Here is a 22,615-nt window from a genome sequence, read left to right on the forward strand (position 1 = left end):
ACGGCGAACACCACGCCCGGCCGCCTTTGTCTCCCCCAGTGCTCTTGTTGTATACACGCACTTCGCCAGGTGCCCATTTAAGGCTGAGCTGACCTAGGGGAAGCCCAGAACCGGTTCAAATGCTCACCACAGAGCTTGGCTCGTGGCGCGGTGCGCTAACTACTGCGCCACCACTCCCACAAACGCAACAACAAAGACAAAGATCCCCCGTATAGCCTGCAACAGACTGTACGGGCAAGTGCTGTTAGCGAGCACCTATGAAGGCCGGCACGGCACACGAGGGGGGTGGGTGGCCTTGCCAACACCACGCCCGGCCGCCTGTGTCTCCTTCGTGGCAATTCTTTGTACACACAGCACCAGGTACTCATTTGAGGCTGAGTCGATCTAGGCGGGGAGGCCCAGGACCGGGTTCAGACAATCGTCACCGGTGTTGGCCGTGAGCGGGAATCGAACTCTGGGTGAGCCAGGTTCGTGGCGCAGAGCGCTAACCGCTGCACCACCGCTCCCCACACAGAGCCAACACACACCTGTATTGACACACTGTTATTGTCACGCACTCACACTACCCACACGCCGGCTCTCGCACCGACGCACTGGGCACGCTCATTCACAACCAAGAAACTCGAGATTCGTCACTAAGCGGCGGTGACATCGTCACGGCGCTTGTGGACTTTGATGACGGTCCACGTGAAGCGTTGAAGATTCGCCGCAGGCAGGAGATCACGGGACAGACCCAAGTGCCGTGGGTTGACCGGTTAATGACTGACAGACGCACCAACCTATGCTCCCCGCTGTGCCACTCCACACACAAAGATCCTCCGTATCGCCTTAACGGACTGTAGGGGCAAGTTCTGATAGCGAGCACCTATGAAGGCCGGAACGGCACACGAGGGTGTTGTGTGGCCAGGATCACGTCCGACCGCCTTTGTCTCCCCCAATATGTTTACACACCGCACCGATAACGGTACCGTTCTCAATGCTATCCATCCTAGTCCTGATATAAGCCCAACACTGATGCTAGCCTTGGCGGGGAATCTAACAGGACTTCCTGTTCTCTCACACGCAATCGCATTTTCCATCAGCAAAGTCCGCCGTGACCTCGTGTGACCGGCGGGTCCTTGAGTGGTTATCTTCGTAGCACCAGACATCATTATCATCATTACCACACTTTTTTTTAATCGAGGATGGGGGCAGAGCAGAGGGTTACGTTGTGAGCAACATAGGGCAGTGCAGAAAAATCAGACGTCGTATGCCAGTAAACATGCAACGTTGGCCCAACGTTCTGGGATTGTATTTCTTCTATACCGTACTCCCACGTCTATGCTCTTCGTCTTCACCAATTGGCAGTGCAATTGAGGAAGTGTCTCTGCCGGCTGTGATGATACATCAGCCCGGTTTTTCTTCTGGTCGAACTGATGTAAGCGGTGTAGTTTTACTGAACTATTTCAACGGGAAAACAACCATGGGAAACTCCAAAAGAAAAGCGTTGAGCCACAAGTCCGGGAGATGGAAGCACAACAAGTGGGTTCGCGAACCCATCTGTGTGGGCATTTGAGTGTTGTCCAGGATAATTCTTGGTTGTTATTGTTTTCCTCCGGATAGTCCGGTTTTCCTCCACACGAAGTAAAACACACTTGCAGGAAATTTAAATTAACTAGTCTTGAGACTCAGTGGGGCATTTCGGGGGGGAGCCAACAATATTTTATCTAATACCATTGTTATTACAAATTATCTCGTTTCGAATGGTGTCCAGAGTGCCCAGTGACACGTGCATAGCACATGTAATGACACATGTATTGGTATTTTACATCTATAACTAATGCAGCGTGCATTTTTAGAGTAAATACCTTACCCCGTCATGGAACACATTATAATTACGCATAATTCAGAATCTTTATTTATAATGGAGGAATCCGATGAGCTATAAAGATATTTTTCACAGATGCCCAGTAGGGGCGGGTTAGAACGTTACAACAAAAAAACTACAAAAACACGAGAGAAGTAGAAAGTATAGGAAAGGTAAGAAATCACTTAAACATATATACAAAGAAAACTATCTATTTTTATCTTACCAGGTAAATCCCACTTATTTTTCAGAAGCGACCCGACCACAAATGATAGCTCAAGGCTTATAATTTATGGACATTTATTGCAGAAAAAAAATCTAAATTATTTAAAGGCATGTTTCTAATTAAATGGAGGACCCCAACGACTCGTATACAATGTATCCTTAGCTGTAAGATAATACGACAAAAGTGCGTTATTAATCCAGGCTAGCCACACTGACCATTTTTTTCAGGAGGGTCCTGCATTTGAGTTTTTTTTATTAAGATGTTTTCAGACAACTAACGACGAGTGTTATTTATACAAGTGGGAGGAAACTGGAGCACCCGTAGAAAACCCACGTGCGCGAGGGGGCAACACTCAATCCCCGTACAGATGGAAACAGATGGGGATTCGTCTACTTGCTGTACTGCCTTCTCGACGCCCAACGGAAAGAGTTTCACAACATTTTTGCGGCGATCCACCGACCCTCACCTCCACAGTGCTGGGATACAGGCAGGCATAACTACTACAGCCCACCTTACCTTGCGAATGTTGTGCACGCATGTTTTTAAACCAATATTCAGATCGATTGAGGCCCATTGGCTCACCTTGAAATACCTGTGGACCGTTATGAAACCGTCCACGGTGTGGTTCATTGGACTGCCTGGGCAAATGTTGATCAGAATCAGGCGACGTGTTCGTCCTATCTGAAGAAACTTCTCGCGTCATTGTGTTGATAAATACCTCGCTGAGAGCCTGTCTCTGTGCCTGACTCACGTTCTCACTTCTCCTTTCACATGGCTGATGTGAATGCAGAGCAACGACTACAATTTTACATTCAGGCGGTCAAGCCAGACAACCGCATTAGGAACAGCGGAGTGTAATCGCTGTGATGTCTCCTTCGTATTTGTGGATCAGGCATTTCGTCGTTATATGTTGTGCGGTCTGTTCTGGATGACCACAGTCGCACGCTTATATTTTGCTACTTGACTTTGTATACGTGCAGTCTCAGTGCAGCTGGTCCCATCTTCATCAATGGTTTTCATAACTGGTTTATAAGTAAGTCCTTGGTTTGTGCTAAATTGGAAGATCAGGCTTCATGATTATCATTTCTGTTGTTATTACGCTTGTTTTGTGTTACTCACTGAGTATCAACTCTTGTCCAGGGGGGTCCTGTCTAGAACACTCCTGGGTGCTGCTATGCGTAATCCTTCATGCGTAATTTGCAGGTATTTTTTTTAAATAAACCAATCTTTATTTTACGTGCCAAATATCGCCCTCAATAAAGTAGGCATCGGTGCACATTACAACAGAACTGGAACGGTACAGGGGGCAGAGAGCAATAGGAGTGGTTTAACATAACATTGGGATGTTTTGCCAATCCTGCCATACTACCAGTTACGTTGCGTTTTGTTTAGCTCTAGGTGGAAACCAATGTAGAACCGAGGGAGAACACACAAACGCCACATATAAAGGCACCCAAGTCTGGAATCGAATCCTGAACCTTATTTCTTACTCTGAGGCACTCGGATTACCACGAGTTTTGCTAGCTGGCCGTGCAAGCCTTTTCTAAAATACAGTATTAATGTATGTTGAACTTATTTCGCACTATACGTAGCCAAAAACCGCACTAATCAGAGGTGCGGGGGAAGGACAAACTGAACACAAAAAAGCAGTTCTAACGAAATTAGTTTTCGATCTAGATTTAAAAGTACATCGCTCCAGTGGCTTCCTGATATCGGAAGGAAGAGCGTTCCAGACGGCCGCAGAAGCGCATCTGAGAGTGCGCGATGCGGTAACCGTCTTTGTTCGATGGTTAGCCAAAAGCCGCATCTAGGATGACTGAAGTGTGCGTGACAGTGTATGGTCCTTGACTGAGATCAGCAAGGTATTGTGGTTCATTTGTGGCAAACACTTTGTGTAAGTCGTTAATTAAAATTAATCAGCCATGGTCAATCCACTGCTGGGATGTGACAATGGTTTTAGATACAATATTGTCGTCTTTTTTTCTTCCCGAAATGCCTGAGTCTCAAGATTAATAGAAGGGGCATGCATTGGGATGTTTGGCCAATTTCAATACCATGCAAGTAGTTTGCTTCGTGTGGAAGAAAACTGGACTATCCGGAAGGAAAAAATAACAACAATAATGATCCTCGACAACACTTAAATGCCCACACAGATGGGTTCGCGAACCTACTTGCTGTACTACCATCTCCCGGACGTGTGGCTCAGCTTTTTTTTAGTTTCCCACAAATGTCGACGTTATTTACCAACCGTTATCCCCAAATCGACGGGTTACAGGCGTGCAAAACAATCACGCCCAACTTCACCGGTTATCGGAAGCCAACTCATCATACCTAACCCACGTGGCTAATCAAGTAACGAAACGCGATTTAATAAACAAGAAAAACCCGCGCTGTTTTCTCTTTTTTGACCTCGCCCTCTTTCCGTCCGATTAGCATCACGGCTCGCCGATTGGCTGAGGAGTGCTTCTAGATTCCCCACCGCTCATGCGTACGGCCTCGTATCCGATTGGCCAATTCTTTAAACGCGCGGACCACTTGGGAGAGCGCCGAGTTGGGACCGGTCGCGTATGCGCTCTGGGAAATGTGAAGCCGTGCTTAAGTACCACGTGGTCGGGGACCCGGGCTGGAGATGTAAGCAGAAATAAGAGCGACCCACAGGACTAGGCAGTGTGGCAGTCACCGAGGCAGTCAGTCAGTCAGTCACCGGGGCAGTCAGTCAGTCAGTCACCGGGGCAGTCAGTCACCGGGGCAGTCAGTCACCGGGGCAGTCAGTCACCGGGGCAGTCAGTCACCGGGGCAGGCAGCTACCGGGGTAGTCATCCACCGGGGCAGTCAGTCACCGGGGCAGTCAGTCACCGGGGCAGTCAGTCACCGGGGCAATCAGTCACCAGGGCAGGCAGCTACCAGGGTAGTCATCCACCAGCGTAGCCAGTCACCAGGGAAATCCGTCAGTCTGTGATGATAGTGTCAAGTCACCATTCAGTCAGTCACTTAGGCAGTCGGGCAGCGTGACAGTGTCAGGTTACTCAGTCACTAGGGCAGGTCGTCTTAGATGCAACCTGTCGTGCCTTAGGGCAGGCAGTCCGTCGGGCACTCAGGAGAAGCAGTCTTTCAGGCAGTTTGTCAAGTACCCAGTCAGCCTGTCAGGTGCTAGGGGCAAGTCAGACAGGCACTCAGTCTGGCAGACACAACAAGGGCAGTTACTGTCAGCCGCCGTCACTGTGTCAAGACAGCCAAATAGCAGCCAAACTCTGGGTTGCTAAGGCTGACATTCAATTACCTTATTAGTCGGCCAGACAATCCCTGGGGCAGACGCACAAAGGTCTGCGGTCCGTTAAGTAGCTCTGGTTCCCAGACGCTCTGTAAGGCACTCACCTACCCAGCCAGTCACTCGAATAGCTGCCCAGTCCGTGTCTCTGCTGCCCAGCTGCTCACTCGATTCACTGCCAACCAGTCAACCACTCTTAACAAGCTGCCCGACCGGTCGCTTAGCTCTCTCTCTGCACGGGCAGAGACACTCGGCTAGCTGCTGCCCGTTCGCAGTCACCGTCAGCCCGCCCGACAGCGAGAGAAGCCCGACTGGCGATGGAGCCGCTGGTGGCGATGGTGTTGGGGCTGCTGCTGCTGCTGCTCGCCCCGTGTCGCGGCGATGACGGAGACCACGGGGACTTCATCAAGAGGGAGCACAGCCTCATGAAGCCTTATCAGGGTGAGGCCACGGGGGTCTGGGGGGTAGCGAGTCGGGCTTCGGTGGTCGTCTCGGGCCAGCGTTCGGGGTCACGTTAGGCGTGTAGGGTTAGAGGTGAGGCGTGCAGATCGGGTGAGGGGTTGGGATAATAAGGTTAATGAGCAGAGCCTGGTGACAAGGGCTGGGATAGGGGACATAGATAATACTGAATCTTCAAGTTGCTGGAGTACAGCACCTGTAATGTTTAAGCACGTGTAGTTTATAGGCAGCACGTGTGTTAAGTCAATACAGTATGTCATGGGGCGTAAAACCTAATGTTATTGTTCAACACGGTATGTTCACGTGTATGCCAACCTAATCCGCCACTACCTGCATGTGTAAGACAAATGTATGGAAAAGAACATTTATTTAAATGCAGCAAGTTGCGCATGTGAATTTACATTGTGCCCAGTTAAGCCAGGATGTGAACTGCATAATTGCATATTTCTTGTGTGAAGCAAGTATGCAACGTTATATGGTAGGCTAGCTATTGCTTGCGTATAAACGACTGGATTGTTATCTGTACGTAAAGCCAGTATATTGCATCTGTATATTAATAATTAACCTACTTGTATTTTAATCGGTATGCATACCTGTCAACACATACAACCTTGATCTTGAACAGGGAAATTGAGATTTCAGGTCCATACGGCGTACAGCCGTTTCAATACGGGCAAAAAATGTGTCTATTTGTTTGTGTTTCTCCCATGCGATGGGACTTTGTAGGATGAACGTTGGGATTTATAAGGGTATGGGGGTGACCAATAAGATCTGCATTGGTCTTTAATAAGGTAGGCACTGATAGGGGGTTGACAGGTGTGGGTATGCCTTAACATGCAGGTGACGCACCGACTTAACAATGCACGTGTGGCAGACCTTCTTGTCAGGTCACTGCTGGATAAGAGCCTCCCCACGCCGGGTTACTTGACCATACTTCACCACGCTGGTGCGTGCGGGTTGGGTTGAAGGCGAGGAACATAGACGTGGATGCACAGCAGAGACCTTGCAACCGCTGATTTTCGTGCACTGCCCTCTGTTGACAACGTAGCTCCACAGCAGCCTATCACACCTATTATTAATGCATGGTGGTCACCTATCTCCAAGCACTGTGCAGAGTCAAAAACCTGCTTAGCTTCCCAGATCTGACGAGATCGGGTGCATTCCGGGTGATTTGGTTATAGGTTGAGTCAACACGTTATTTGTTTTGTGGCCGGTATGGCTGAACGTACAGTTGACGTGCCGGGCACGCACTTACATTGGGGATATTGGCGGTGCTTGCCCCATTTCCACTATCCACCGCCACGACCAGTGCATCTCGTTTAGCTGGAGTGGCACATAATGACGAACATTTCTGACTTTAATGTACACCTTTATCATGCGGTGGGCCTTAGACTTGTGCAAGTGAGTATTTTAATCATGGCTTCAATTGTAAGCAATTATTTCCCGGATCGGCTTGTAGGCTGGGTTAGGCACTTGCTAACTACCTCGCCTGGTATGCAGGATGTCGTGGGTTCTACCCTGACACCTGTATATTTGGAGTTTCATATCCTCCCCGTGGTCGCGTGGATTTTTCTCCGGGTCCTCTGGTTTTTCTCTCCACATTTAAAAACATGCATTTGGATTATTTGGCTGCTATACATTTCCACATGATAAGCCATTTCATTGAGCTATCATTTGTGGCCAGTTCGCTTCTGAAAAATATGTATATACTGTAGCTCACTGTGGCCTTACCTGGTAAGATAAAATATATAGTTGCCACAGCCATCGGGAGAGGTATACTGGAGGTGGTGTGCCGGATGCAGGAATTTTTTTCTGGGTCGCCAAACCCCGGACAGTGTCTGCTGAAGCAAAATCCCAATAGTAACATTGCTAACAGCTACGATGCCTTAGTAGTGGGATTGACCGTACCACTGAGGGCCATTGACTCCTGGGCCAGAATAAGCAAGGGTCGTTTATCGATTGAAAATGTGTTCAGCTTTGTTTGATGTGTGATTGTAGGGACGAGCATGCCCAAATAGGTCAGTCCCATGGTATCAGATGAAAAATCTCACTTGTTGCTAACGCCTGAGCTGGCGTCACTGGAATTTCACCAACATCCTGCACTAGCCTTATTTAATAGTACATTATTTGGTGATGTCTTGTTCGCAGTGGTGCGCAAGTTCAATGAACAAAAAAACTCAATGCATTCAACTAAAAAGACTGTGGCCTTAACAGGAAACAAATATACAGTAATAGGAGACGTTTCAGACAATGGCCCCTCTTCACAGCACATACATGATGTGCCATAAGTGATACATGCTATGAAGTTTTATGTGCTATTCAGAAAGGCTATTTCCTGAAAGGTCACCGATTATATATATGTTTTCTTTTAAGGCCGCATTGTTATTGACGAATGCGTTGAGTTTTTATACGTACTTCATCGGTATGTTACCACATCATTCGCTTTTATTAGCCATGTGGACAGACTGGTATTGTTGAATGTGCCACATGTTGCTGTTCTGGCCCAGAAATAAAAATGGATTGTTCAATGCTCCCCATAAATCCCGCTCCTGCCCCACACCTGCATGGGTATGAGTTGTAACCTCACATGTGGTACCCGCTCTGCGTTTGTGAAATGTACAGACCCATTAGCTCACACAGAGACCCATAGACTCGCACAGAGACCCGCAGACTCGCATAATTGCCACTATAAAATAAACATGCTGTCTCTGTAGAGCAAATTGAGATGTCATATTTAGACACTACTTAAATCCACATTGTATTAAGTACAAAAATACCTTTTTACATTTTCTTTAAGCCAGAATAGAGCCTATTGAGACTTAAGAAAACAGATTGCTGGAACAGAGACGTGGGGATGTAAATGTATACAGACACAAATAAAAACAGCACTAATATGCAAATATTGCACAAGGTTACAAACTTTGCACAAGGTTACAGGAATTATTTAGGATGACTGATTCAAATAGAATGCTTCCAAGGACTTTTGTATCCCGCAAGCTTCCTTCCCCTTGGGTTTCCTCCATATCTGTGGGCTCTGGCCACCTAGGCTGACTCAGCCTTAAACTTCCCCTGAATTGCTTCACACAACACTTTACCGAATGAACCAAAGAGTATGGATGGATTCCTGCAGTCATGAAAGCTTCAAATCTATGTCACTACACATACATAAGCTTCACCGACCTGTACCTCCTCGTGTGACGTGCTGGCCTTAATAGGCACTCGCTAACAGCACTTGGGGGGACCTTTGTGTGCCCTCCAACAGGCGTTGGCTCGTCGCCAGGTGCGCAGTGGGACATCACGGGCAACACGGTGGTGATTGGCCACGCCGTGCGACTCACGGCCGACCAGCAGAGCAAGCTCGGTGCCATGTGGAACACTGTGGTACGTGGCCAGCGCACGTACAGCACACGACAAAGGTCCCCCGTGTGGCCTTAACATACTGTTGGGTCAAGTGCTGTTGGTGAGCACCCCCTATGAAGGCCGGCACGGCACACAAGAGGGTGGGTGGCCAGTACCACGCCTGGCCGTCTTCATCTCCCTCGTGGCGATGTTTACACATTGCGCCAGGCACTCCTTTGAATACGAATCAATCCAATCCCACGCAGTGGCATTCGTCGACGTTCCACTGCTGATGATGCTGAGACCCAAAGTCGCAGTTGAACACTGTTCGTCCTAGTTCTGAAATTCGATCGTTTAATTCCTAAATTGTGTTAGTCGACCACCTGGTAGTCTAATGTGAATTCGTTTTCATTGTTCCAGTGGCCAATGCCTGGAGTGCTTATAAATATAATAGTGAATTTTATAATATATAATAATATAATAGTGTTGGCAGAGAGCGCAGCTACTGTACACGGGAGTGCAAACAGCACTGTTCAAACACTTGCACCCACCCCCATTCAGGCACACGCACACACATAGACCCCCTCGCTGTACCCATCACAACCTACACCATCGACAGTGCAGGAGAAGGAACTTGAGTCCCAAGCATGTATGTATGTTGAACTTCTTTAGCACCATACCTAGGTAACCGCGCTAATTGTAGATGCGGGGAAAGGTCAACAAACTAAACACGAAAAGCAGTTCTAAAGAAATTAGTTTTCAGTCTAGATTTAAAAGTGCATCGCTTCAGTGGTTTCCTAATATCGGAAGGAAGAGCGTTCCAGACGGCCGCAGTGGCGCGTCTGAAAGCGCGCGATGCGGTGACCGTCTTTGTCCGATGGCGAGCCAAAAAAAAAACATGGGGGTCCCTCCCTCCCCACACCCCATCCCTCCACCCGCTCCTCATCTTTAAACCCTAGGGCACTGCTCCTGCATGACAATGAGCTGCCCTCCTTGAACTGGTTCTCCGGACAGTGAGTCATTGAAGTCGCCAATGACTCTGGACACCCTTGCAAACGAGGTGTTCCATCTCAAGGCATTATCCAGGTTAAATATTCCAATAAAACATTACGAAGCCTACCAGCAGTAAGTAAATTCTGAATTTGTAGCTATAATGCGACAGTTTTAACTAGTCATATTTCCACACCAGTTTGTCCCAATTGACAGTGGGCTGGGAGTTTGCGGATATCGCATTTTTGGCTCTTCTCATGTCGATACACGCCGGCCAGCGGGCGCACTGGTTCTCTCGCTACACTACGAACCTGGTCTCCTGGGTTTGATTCCCGGCGATGGCTCAAATCAGTGGCAAGTGATATCTTAACCCGTTGTTGGCCAGCCCCATTCACTAACCCTCGCTGACCGTCGTGGTGAGGTAAGGTCAACAACCCCCATCAACGACAGTGTGGGGAGGCATTCATCCAGCAATAGGGCTGTACACTATACACTTCTAAACTCGTCTTTAACACGAGTGTGTTTTCGAAACTAGTCTTCACACAACAACAACATTACCACGGCGCTTGTGCCAGGCTAGGTGCACTTTGGGGTCACGTGAAGTGTCGATGGCTCGTTGGTAGGCCGGTCACGGAACGGACCCTGAATAAGATGATTGGCACACACTCCCCACCACCACATCCCTTTCACTTTCCCACCATCACCCACCCCTTCCTTAATGTTTCTCCTTTGGCCACCTTTGTGTCCAGACACACACAGATCGGCTTCCACTTCCGCCCCTATCTCTTCCTTCTATACAGTTGGAGCACCCGCGTGGCGACACGCGGCTGTTTAAATAAGAGTTCCGTGACACCGCACGAGGTCGCATCAACTCGGCCTCGCTGTGTGACACCGCGTGAAGTTGCGTCAACTCGGTCTCGCATGCGGCCAGACCTGTGAGAGTGATCGGCCTGATACGGCCCTGAAGTCGTCGTCCCCCCCCCACCGCAAGTCACGACATGTATGATGTCTGGCTCATTGTGAATTGACATGAACCTAGTGCGGTGGGTGGAGGTCGTCCGGCGTTCGTGGCCGATTCTCGGTGGGGAAACGATGGCGTTCACCGCAAACAGATGCCGCCCGTGTTCCGATCCGTCCGAGGATTTTTTTGCCGGTTTTCATGCAGTGCAGAAAGTGTTGGCGCAATTCCTTGGGATGTTTTTGGTCTTGATGTTATAGATGCGAATCGGGGATTAAATTATCTTTTGCTTAGGGCGTCCTGGTCAAGCCACATTTCCTCTGCGGCAAACTCTTCGTCATTTTTTTTTGTACTTGCGGAGACAATGCTAAGTGGGATCTCCCATTTTTACAAAATAAATAATTTTAGTCGCCTTACCCAGAGTTCAGACTTTAAACTTTATTATTACATCTGGTAAGGCCCATTGAGCCTAGCATCTGTTTTACAAGTACGACCAGAGTTGTATCACATTACGGTGAACAGCGCATTAACGCCTTAGTGCTGCGTGGAAGCGAATAATCAAATAATACATTATTTAAATGCATGCCTACAAAGGGCAGCGTACTTCAATAGGGATTACCGTTGGTTGGGCTATTTTAATAAACACAATAGACAGGAAGGACAAGTTCAGAGGGCTCGCATAATGAATAATGTACGTTGGCTCAGTAACCTACCCCCCCCCCACATTGTGCAAGAGCGCAGAAGCGTGGTCGACACATCTACGCCCTCTATGTAAGGAACGAAACAGCAAGACTTCTCCACAAATCTGGCGGTCACCTGACGAAGCTGGTTGTGATTACTGGCGAAACGTCGTACTCTCCAACACACCGGTGTGCTGTACTAGTGACGAATTGGCATGTTCTTGTTACGTGACAACCCTTAATAGTGGGCTGTGTCGGGTGGTGGCGGGTTTTAACGACACATATATTTACACGATCTAACCCAAAAACCTCGATTATGGATGATATTGGTCGTGAAAGCCTACATGTTAAACTGATGGGAAAGTTATTTGAACAAAACGATAAGTAGTGAAAGAAAAGACAAGTTGCCTTTGCTAGTGCTGGTTCTCATTGCTTCCAGTTGAGGAGGGTACAACCTCAGCCTCGATGTGTATGCAATCTCAGGAGTCACACACAGACGAGTTCGTTGAGAAACTGGGAAAGCGACGTTAGCGACTTCCTCATCGCACTCTCTCACGCAGAGACCCATAGACGTATGTAGAGACCCATAGACTTGCATAGTGACCAACAGTGTAGTGAGTCTGTGGCTTCCGTCCAATCATCAACATCACCATATTAAATTAGTTTTTCACTTAATTTGTGTACATTCGGCAATGATCACGCGACGATCATTGCTGTCAAATACAGAGGGTGGTCGAGTGCTGCCATTCTCGTACGAGGGCCTGACGTCGTCGCTTGAATGGATATCAGAGGTAGCTCTTCGACGTCTGCTTCCTGGGGCTGTTCTCCAACGCAAGTGTCGCACTGCTCGGTGAGCGTTCCGGACGGCTTGTTATTTGTCTCGTGGCGTCACGCTGGGAGCGGAATCGGGATAAAATTGGGGAACATTTACAACGACAAAAAATGGATCGTTTGAAAAAAAACGAGCCGATGTACTTCTCTCTGCAGCCGTGCCACGTGACGGACTGGGAGCTGCACGTGCACTTCAAGGTGCACGGTCAGGGCAAGAAGAACCTGCACGGGGACGGGTTCGCCGTGTGGTACACCAAGGACAAGATGCAGCTGGGTGAGCCGCAAGTGAACGGTGGCGCCGCGATTAGCGCAACTACACCGCGAACCCGGCGGCTCTCAGGAAACCATTCCCTACCACGTCGGAGGCGAATAATGTTTAAACTCGTGCTGCCTTTCCCCTCCTCCTGCTCATATCCCTCCCTCACACTCACCTTAATTCAGAGTAGTATTGACACAGGGCTGCAAATAATTTAATTTTTAACGTGTATTCATCGTAAGAAGTAGCACTGTTGTAGTCTTGACAAACCGTTCCGGTATGTTCAAGGAGCTGCTGGTGTCTGCTATCATCGTGAGTAGCCTCAGGCGTCACGTTTTTGTGCGTGCGTGACCGACACAGGCAAGTTTTATTTGTTCAGGCCCAAAACAAAATGGCCAACTGTCCACCCGGTACAGCCGGCCCCGCTGTGAGCAGCGGAAAGGATAAGAAAACGCACGGTTGGTGTGGCCGGGTGGCTCAGAGGTCAGAGCCCTGAGCAGGCACCTTGGAGAGCCGCGGTTCGAATCCTCGTATTGAATCCTGGTGTAGGGTGCCTGCGATAAAAGTGTGTTCTCAAGTGTAGTGACTCGCCGGTTACTCTTACATCAAGGTCTATAGACTCGCACGGAGGTTCATTGGCTCGCTATAAATTTTCCACATGATGAGCCACTTTAATTATGGCCAGGTGGCTTCTGAAAAACAAGTTATATTTTTAAGTGATTTATTTACCTTTCCTATACTTTGCGCTCCTATTGTATTGTTTGACCCACCCCGACTGGACATCTGTGAAAACAGAGCTTCATAGCTCATGAGATTCCTCCAGTATAAATAAATATTCTGATTCTGACTGTGATGAAGCTGGGTTATTGAGTGGAGCGGGTTGGCACGCTCTCAGCCCAGTCACCAGTGACTGCATTGTGCTTGTGTTTCAGGGTCGGTGTTTGGCAGCAGGGACCCATTCCACGGGCTTGCTATCTTTGTGGACACCTACCGCAACGACTTTGATGATCACGATGTGAGCCCCACATCCCAATCTCCTCCCCCCCCCCCCCCCCCAACCGTAACCAATAATAATCAATTTTAAAAAATCACATGATTTGTCATTAACACTCCTTTCTAACAGACAAATGTGTTGGAATGCTGGCACAATGACTACGAACAGCATTGTGTGGTGCTATGAATCCGTTGACCCGAGTCTGATTCCCGGCCACAGTTAACGGCACCGGGTTTTTAACAGCACACTGAACAAACCACTGTCGTTCCGCTTCCATCGCCTCGTGGCGAGGAGGCCACGAGGCGATGGGGTTCACAGGTTGTACAGTGAGGGGAAACAAGTATTTGATCCCCTGCTGATTTTGTACGTTTGCCCACTGACAAAGAAATGATCAGTCTATAATTTTAATGGTAGGTTTATTTGAAAAGTGAGAGACAGAATAACAACAAAAAAATCCAGAAAAACGCATGTCAAAAAATGTTATAAATTGATTTGCATTTTAGTGAGGGAAATAAGTATTTGACCCCCTCTCAATCAGAAAGATTTCTGGCTCCCAGGTGTCTTTTATACAGGTAACGAGCTGAGATTAGGAGCACACTCTTAAAGGGAGTGATCCTAATCTCAACTTTTACCTGTATAAAAGACACCTGTCCACAGAAGCAATGAATCAATCAGATTTCAAACTCTCCACCATGGCGAAGACCAAAGAGCTCTCCAAGGATGTCAGGGACAAGATTGTAGACCTACACAAGGCTGGCTACAAGACCATTGCCAAGCAGCTTGGTGAGAAGGTTACAACAGTTGGTGCGATTATTCGCAAATGGGAGAAACACAAAAGAACTGTCAATCTCCCTCGGCCTGGGGCTCCATGCAAGATCTCACCTCGTGGAGTTGCAATGATTATGAGAACGGTGAGGAATCAGCCCAAAACTACACGGGAGGATCTTGTCAATGATCTCAAGGCAGCTGGGACCATAGTCACCAAGAAAACAATTGGTAACACACTACGCCGTGAAGGACTGAAATCCTGCAGCACCCGCAAGATCCCCCTGCTCAAGAAAGCACATATACATGCCCGTCTGAAGTTTGCCAATGAACATCTGAATGATTCAGAGGACAACTGGGTGAAAGTGTTGTGGTCAGATGAGACCAAAATGGAGCTATTTGGCATCAACTCAACTCGGAGGAGGAGGAATGCTTCCTATGACCCCAAGAACACCATCCCCACCGTCAAACATGGAGGTGGAAACATTATGCTTTGGGGGTGTTTTTCTGCTAAGGGGACAGGACAACTTCACCGCATCAAAGGGACGATGGACGGGGCCATGTACCGCCAAATCTTGGGTGAGAACCTTCTTCCCTCAGCCAGGGCATTGAAAATGGGTCGTGGATGGGTATTCCAGCATGACAATGACCAAAAACACACGGCCAAGGCAACAAAGGAGTGGCTCAAGAAGAAGCACATTAAGGTCCTGGAGTGGCCTAGCCAGTCTCCAGACCTTATCCCATAGAAAATCTGTGGAGGGAGCTGAAGGTTCGAGTTGCCAAACGTCAGCTTCGAAACCTTATAGACTTGGGGAAGATCTGGAAAGAGGAGTGGGACAATCCCTCCTGAGATGTGTGCAAACCTGGTGGCCAACTCCAAGAAACGTCTGACCTCTGTGATTGCCAACAAGGGTTTTGCCACCAAGTACTAAGTCATGTTTTGCAGAGGGGTCAAATGCTTATTTCCCTCATTAAAAGGCAAATCAATTTATAACATTTTTGACTTGCGTTTTTCTGGATTTTTTTGTTTGTTATTCTGTCTCTCACTGTTCAAATAAACCTACCATTAAAATTATAGACTCATCATTTCTTTATCAGTGGGCAAACATACAAAATCAGCAGGGGATCAAATACTTTTTTCCCTCGCTGTACGTCGCCCAGCTCTGACCTCTCACGACCTTCACCCTCTGCCAGCGCTTGTTCCCGTTTGTGACGGCCATGGTGAACAACGGCTCCCTGCGCTACGACCACAGCAAGGACGGCAAGACGACGGAGATCGGCGGCTGCTACGCCGACCTGCGCAACAAGGACTACGACACCTACATGGCCGTGCGCTACTCCCGCCAGCGGCTGACGGTCAGCGCTGCGGCGGCGGCGGTGGCGGCAACGTGGTGCGACCATGCGACGTCGGTTACCCGCGTCCGGGTCGTTTGTGTACAACGACTGTGAAGGACGTCGTGTCGTACGGTTTGCGTTCAGTAAATGTGTTGTGATATATACGATGCCCAGCGCCGACGGCCACCGGAAAACCTGCGGCTGTGCCAGGGGGGCAGTGGACCCTGTAGGAAAACTAGGCAAGGCACAGGGTCCTACCTGCTGGTAGGCCTCACCTTGCTGATAACTACGGGAGATCTGCGAAAAATAACTATACAGCTCATCGGATTCCTCCAATATAAATAAATGTTCCGATTCTGTAAGCCGACGCCAACCAATGCTCTGTGTTGGAGAGCATTACAGGCGCCGGTCAAGACGGAGATAACCCTGAGATCTCAGAGGTAGCTCTGCAATGTCTGATTCCGTGGGCCGTTCTCCAGTACACAGAGTGGTGCTGCTCCGGGAGAGTTCATGGCTTGGTTTCCTGACCTGACACCAATAGCACAATTGGGATACGTTCAGAAAAAGAGGCAAAATAGCATTTAAATACTTGGCACAGCATTACATTTAATGCAACAAAAAATTTGTGGGTTAAGCTGACCTGGGATAGGATTAGGATCAGCCGTTTAATTTTTGTTATTCGTTGTGTTTGCATCCGGAAGGGCAGATGTAGTTTGACGTGGCCATGGGTTTACAAAAGCCGGGTGAGACAATTCCGTCCGCAACAGTGACGCCCATTACAGTCCGAATCATTACAACGCACAGTGCCGTGTGATGATTGCACTATTATAGCCTACCGCACAATACAATACAAGACATTACACAATACCAGCACTCTCAACTCCACATGCCGCAACACAATACACCCTGGACCGTGGCTCGGTGACCCACAATGAATGCATCACAATGCACCCTGTCTCCCTAAACCCCATTGAATACGACACGCTGCACCACAACACACTGAGTCACACTCGCTCGGTATACAGTTTACAGTTTACAATACTGTACTCATAATATTTGAGAGTCTTTGGTCGATCCACGGCTGGATCCAAGCCTCCAAGTTCCTTGTTGGTCTTAGGAGCTGTTTGACCATACTTCCCTATGGTCAGTGTGGGTAGGTGAAGCTGTTGGTGGGGGGGGGGGGGATTGTGGCAGGAGATGTTACCCAGGCTCGGTTGAGCTCTATCGCTTGGTACTGACGATAGCCGCGGCTGGGAATCAAATTCTCTAGGTTCACAGCGCGGTGCACGAACCACTATGCCACCACCGCCCCACCCCCACGGTATAGATACGTATCAAGTGTTGCCTACCACGTAACGATACATGTTCCGTACCTTGTATCGACGATACATGGATCATCGATCACAAATATGTTGTCTCGCTTCACTATGCACGCATGGATTAGTGCCCGCGTGAGGTTCCATTTTCTCACCGCGCCCTGTAAAAGTTGTGTTATGTTCTACGTCACATCTTGCGGCCGTCGCAGCAGACGAACTTGTACAAAAGGACGGAGTGATTGAGGAGCGGCACAAACGAGGCATTTAAAAAGGATGTCAAAAAGAATCGATTCCTGTGATAGAATCGCTACCCCAAAATTGCAGCAATTCATCTCATCGCTGCGGAGGGAGGGTGTTGATAGCGGGGGGGGGGGGGGGTGGTTTGATTGTTAGCGGCATAGAGACGAGCCGTACGGTATGTGTCAGTGTGTTCTGAAACACGGCAAAGTGGTGGCACGGCGATGCGGCACCTGCCGGGCGTGTCGGTCATTTAACCGATAACGCCTTGTTTCGTGAACCCCCTACCACTTCACGTGATCCTTCGGCATTTCACGCAGCCTCGAAGCGCACCCAGCCTGGCACAAGCATCGCGATGATGTCACCATCAGTTAGTGGCGAATGGCGGCTGCTGTTGTTGTTCGTATATCAATGTGTGTGTGTGCGCATGTGCGTGCGTCCCTGCCAGGTGATGCTCGACGTGGATAACCGTGACGAGTGGAGGGAGTGCCTGGACGTGGCGGGGGTCTCGCTGCCCACAGGATACCACTTTGGCGCGTCCGCCGTCACGGGGGACCTTTCCGGTGCGTACGTGTTGCGCGAATATGTCGTCGGTGCCACAGCTAGCGTGTCACGGTCCAGGTCGCCCGTCATGGTCATCGGTCGTTTTTATCTCTCGTATTGTTCATTCGTCATTGTAGTCGTCAGACTTCATTATTATTTATATCGGCAGCATTACTCATGCATCACCCATCGATGATTCGTCATCTATTCATCCATTCAACATTATTATCATCATTGGCCTTTCATCATTTAACATCATTGTTCATCTGCCATCCAGCCTTCATCCATCGTTATGGCTTTATATCCCGATTAAGGGTTCATTCATCTCATCATCAGTCATCACTCGCCATCTACATCATCCCCCAGCATTTGGCAGTTCTGAATTTTCAACATAGCCTGCTCTTGTCCACCACGGTGGCCCCGCTGAAAACCCCTGAAAGAATATAGGGCAGAAAAACCGACGTGGGCTATTGACACGTTAACCCCCGCCCTCCTCCCCACCCCTTGCTCCTGAACTCCTGATCCCTCTCCCCAGACAACCACGACGTCGTCTCGCTGAAGCTGTACGAGCTGAGCGTGGAGCGCCCAGCGGAGGACGCCGAGGTCGACCGGAGCGGTGTCCTCCCGGCGGTCGACCTCTCGCTCGCCCAGCGCGGTGAGTCGGCCTCGCGCACCGCTGTTGAGCGTGCAGGCGGTGCAACTGCACCGGTGCCACTACGGGCCGGAGGAGGGAGCCCGGGCGCTGGGCTACGAAGATGGGGGGGGGGGGTAGAAATCGTTGGTGTCAACAAAAATTTGGAAAACGGTGTGACATTCACGTGAGTGAGGGTGGGTGGTTGGTTATGGCAGTAGTCGTAACAGCGGTAGTGATAGTGTTGGTGACTGGTGTGAGCGGGAGTGATGGTGTCGGTGACGGTGGTGTTCGCGATAGTGTCGGTGACTTGTGTGAGCGGGAGTGATGGTGTCAGTGACAGTGGTGTTCGCGATAGTGATGGTGTCGGTGACGGTGGTGTTCGCGATAGTGATGGTGTCGGTGACTTGTGTGAGCGGGAGTGATGGTGTCGGTGACAGTGGTGTTCGCGATAGTGATGGTGTCGGTGACGGTGGTGTTCGCGATAGTGATGGTGTCGGTGACTTGTGTGAGCGGGAGTGATGGTGTCGGTGACAGTGGTGTTAGCGGGAGTGATGGTGTCGGTGACAGTGGTGTTCGCGATAGTGATGGTGTCGGTGACTTGTGTGAGCGGGAGTGATGGTGTCGGTGACTTGTGTGAGCGGGAGTGATGGTGTCGGTGACGGTGGTGTTCGCGATAATTATGGTGTCGGTTACTTGTGTGAGCGGGAGTGCTGGTGTCGGTGACAGTGGTGTTAGCGGGAGTGAGAGTCGTGGTGATAGCTGGGCAGTGGTGGCTTTTGGCCAACCCCCTGTGGGTTGGTGGCTCGCACAAATATTGCCAAGCTCCCTCCCGCATGGGTCTTGAGGAGCCATACACTGGCTCACCAGGAGCAGGCAGTACAGCAAAAATTTGGACTCCCTCGCACTTGTGAATTTTCTCCAGAACACCTTACCATATATATAGAGAGAGGGCCACGGAGCTTGGGCAATTGTTGTTGCCGGCTCATTGTCGTGGCTTTCTTCCTGCTTGTCCGTGGTCCCTCGCGAATCTCCCGTGCACGCCGCGCCACAGGTAGAAAATCGCAAAGTCATTTTCGTCGGCAGTGACGGCGCCGTCGCTGACGCAAATGTTTCCCCTGCAGCGAGCGCGGACGACTCGGCGGGCTCGGCCCGCGCCGCCCCAATGTCCGGCTGGCGCCTCTTCCTGCTGCTGCTGTGCGCGCTGCTCGCCGTGGTCGTGTGCGCCGTCGTGGGCCTCCTCATCTACCAGCGCCGCCAGGAGCACAGCCGCAAGCGCTTCTACTGAATCGCGGCGCCTCCCGTCGTCCAGCCCCACAGCCTCCCTCCCGTCACCGACCCACCAACACATCAATCCTTACCCACCCACCAAGGCCCTCCCGCTCCCCAACACCCACCTGACACCCACCCGTCCGGGTCAAAGGCACTGTTGTTGTAACATAGGCGCTATTTAACCGAATGTAGCGGGCGTCTGAAAGGCGCGAACTGGAGAGCGAGATACCGTTAGGGGATAGAACTCGTCTGTTTACAAAGCCCTTAGAGAACCTTTGGCTAGGTGGGGGGGGGGGGGGGTGGGGGGAGGGTTATGAAATAATTACCACTTTGTGGGAAGTTCAGTGTTAGTTGTCCAATCGATGGATGAGATTGTCACTCACTGTGGGGAATGTGGAATTTCCACAGTTGTCTCAGCAGCGCCATCAAGGGTGGGCTGCTCCGCCCCTGCAGCTCGTTTGAGCGGAGATTGCGAACCGAGCGTTGTTCCGACTCGCAATCTGAAAGTTGCTACTTCAACCTTCCCCCACCCTCCCCCTCCGTCACTATTTCATAAAATGACGGCCGCTTGTGGGGAACATCCCAGTGGTTGCCCTGTGGATTTAACTGAACCCCCCGCCATAGCAATGTGGAATTGCCACAACCTTGTTAGGGACCAACAACGGCGTTGGTCACCGTCCCATGCTAGTAAGAGCAGGAAGGATCCTCGGCTTTTTTTTACAATTAAATCTTTTCCATCCAGGTGTCCCCCCCACCCATGACGTTCCAGCACGCTTGTAATTTTCAAGCGAGTAAGGAAATCCGTCAAACGAGGCGATTCCAGACAGGAGGAGGGAGAGGTCACTGTCCACATAGGCCCTGTGCCTGCTTCAACGCTGAACCCATACGATTTTTTTTACTTTTACTACTGGAAGCAGCCTCAAGAAAACTTCAGAAGCCAAAGTCTTAACATGGTCCCCCTCTGGCAGCCGGATCAGAGTTCAACGTGACGAAACGCAGAGGGATCGTACCCGTACCGATCCCACACAGCGCGAACGCTGCGCTCTGCGGCTGACCGACACCGAACGAACCGCGACCCGGTTAAAACCTTCACCTGGCTCGGGCGAGAGGCGGGGGTGTCTGATCGACGTGGGGGGGGGGTGGGGGGAGGCATCGGGGAATGTTTATCGAGGGTGGTGATAACACTGGTGAATATTGAGATAATCAAACGTGAATGTGTAGTGGCGTCGCCGTGCATGCGCGTAAAGTCGTACGTTGCTCACCGAGATTGTTTTCGTGGAATAATCTCCCGGCGTTCATAAATCAAGTTTCGCCGAGCTCCTCCAGGCAGTTTTGCTCCCGAGCCTGAGACCCCGTTGTTCCCGACTGCCTTGAGCTTTGTGTTGCGGATTCTCTCAACCACATCTCATCCACATCGTTACCGTTTTATCGCTATCGCCAACCACCATTCAACCACGTCATCGTCACGTATTTAATAACGTCACTTATCGTCGTCACGAGTCGATCTCTGTCATCAACAATCATGAAACCACATCATTTCGTCATCAATTCATCCACGTCACAAAAAATAGGTCCACTCTTTCCGCAAGCTTTGTCAAACACTGTCGAGATTCCTTTTCCAAATGATGCAGTATATTTTTTTACACTATCACCACCACACTGGTCTCCCGGTCTCTTCAGCCTGCACTCAACTCTGATGAACGTTGCGTGCGGATGGGGTTTGGTGCCGGTGTCCAGAGCGTGGGCTATTATCAAGATGCTCGTCGTTACGGCTCCCTCTCTGGCTTGAGCCAGTGGTGGTGGTGGAGGGGGGGGGGGGCTCTTGTGTTTGGTGAAACACTTGGGCGCGAAGTCCAATTTTCCTGAAGTGAAGTTTTGTTGGATGTCTCACGTGTGAGCAGGGGAAGACGCTCGCTCAAGAGTCTCGAGTCGTTTGCCCGATTTTCAGTCATTAGTCGATTAATTTTATTTAACGATTGTTAGCCGATTGTGTTTATTAAAAAAAAGCTTTTGTTTTTAACAAAAAAAAGTTAATACAAAACGTTTACAAGGTCACATTGGATTCAAAATTATAGCATTCCATCGGGACTCTGGTCACCTCGGCCATGTATCCCTCCGCGGTCAATATTAACAGTGGTGGTTCTGTCCTAAGACTGGCCCGTGCCATTGGAATGTGTAATTTTCACCATTGGCACAGGGCTGCCAACACCAGCACCCAGGACAACTCCGCTCAACGCCCGATTAAACCAGGAGGACTCCACTTTGGACAGAACGTCGCCCCCCCCCCCCCCCGTTGTTGGCGACCAGAGGCCGTTGGTGCGTTTTCACCAAAAAAACAGACGCAGATGAACGTTCAAATGCCTTGACCATTAGCGGTTGCGTGTGATTGCCATCGGCCCTCGTTTCATGGGCTGAATTTATAGGAGCTCCCTGTCAAACTCCCTCATTGCCCGGCGCCTGGCCCTTACTGGTTCGTGGGCCCCGTTTTCGGCACACGCCACCACCTCCGCACTGGATAGCTACGCCACTGTTCGTGTCGTGGCGTTTTAAAACCACTAAATTTGTGTTTGCCTCGTTTGACTGCATGCCTCTCTCTTCAGATGGGCCTCTTCCTCAAGAACTCTGGACTTGTGTGAGTGCGTGTTTCAATAAACTCCCGTTAAAATGTG

The 22,615-nt window shown here is 49.8% G+C and overlaps 1 protein-coding gene across 1 annotated transcript; it reads left to right on the plus strand.

The window, feature by feature from the left end:
* Nucleotides 1-4,627: 4,627 nt before the first annotated feature.
* On the plus strand, nt 4,628-22,615 carry LOC116940691 (vesicular integral-membrane protein VIP36-like). The gene is made up of 8 exons (XM_032950831.2): nt 4,628-5,781; nt 9,062-9,180; nt 12,754-12,871; nt 13,786-13,868; nt 15,807-15,968; nt 17,949-18,063; nt 18,579-18,698; nt 19,799-22,615. The coding sequence occupies exons 1-8, from the start codon at nt 5,658-5,660 to the stop codon at nt 19,960-19,962; spliced, it is 1,005 nt and encodes a 334-aa protein (XP_032806722.1). The 5' UTR covers nt 4,628-5,657; the 3' UTR covers nt 19,963-22,615.

The sequence above is a fragment of the Petromyzon marinus genome, chromosome 9, assembly GCF_048934315.1.
Source record: "Petromyzon marinus isolate PM22_M1 ecotype Great Lakes invasive population chromosome 9, UKy_Petmar_22M1.pri1.0, whole genome shotgun sequence".
NCBI classification, from domain to species: domain Eukaryota; kingdom Metazoa; phylum Chordata; class Hyperoartia; order Petromyzontiformes; family Petromyzontidae; genus Petromyzon; species Petromyzon marinus.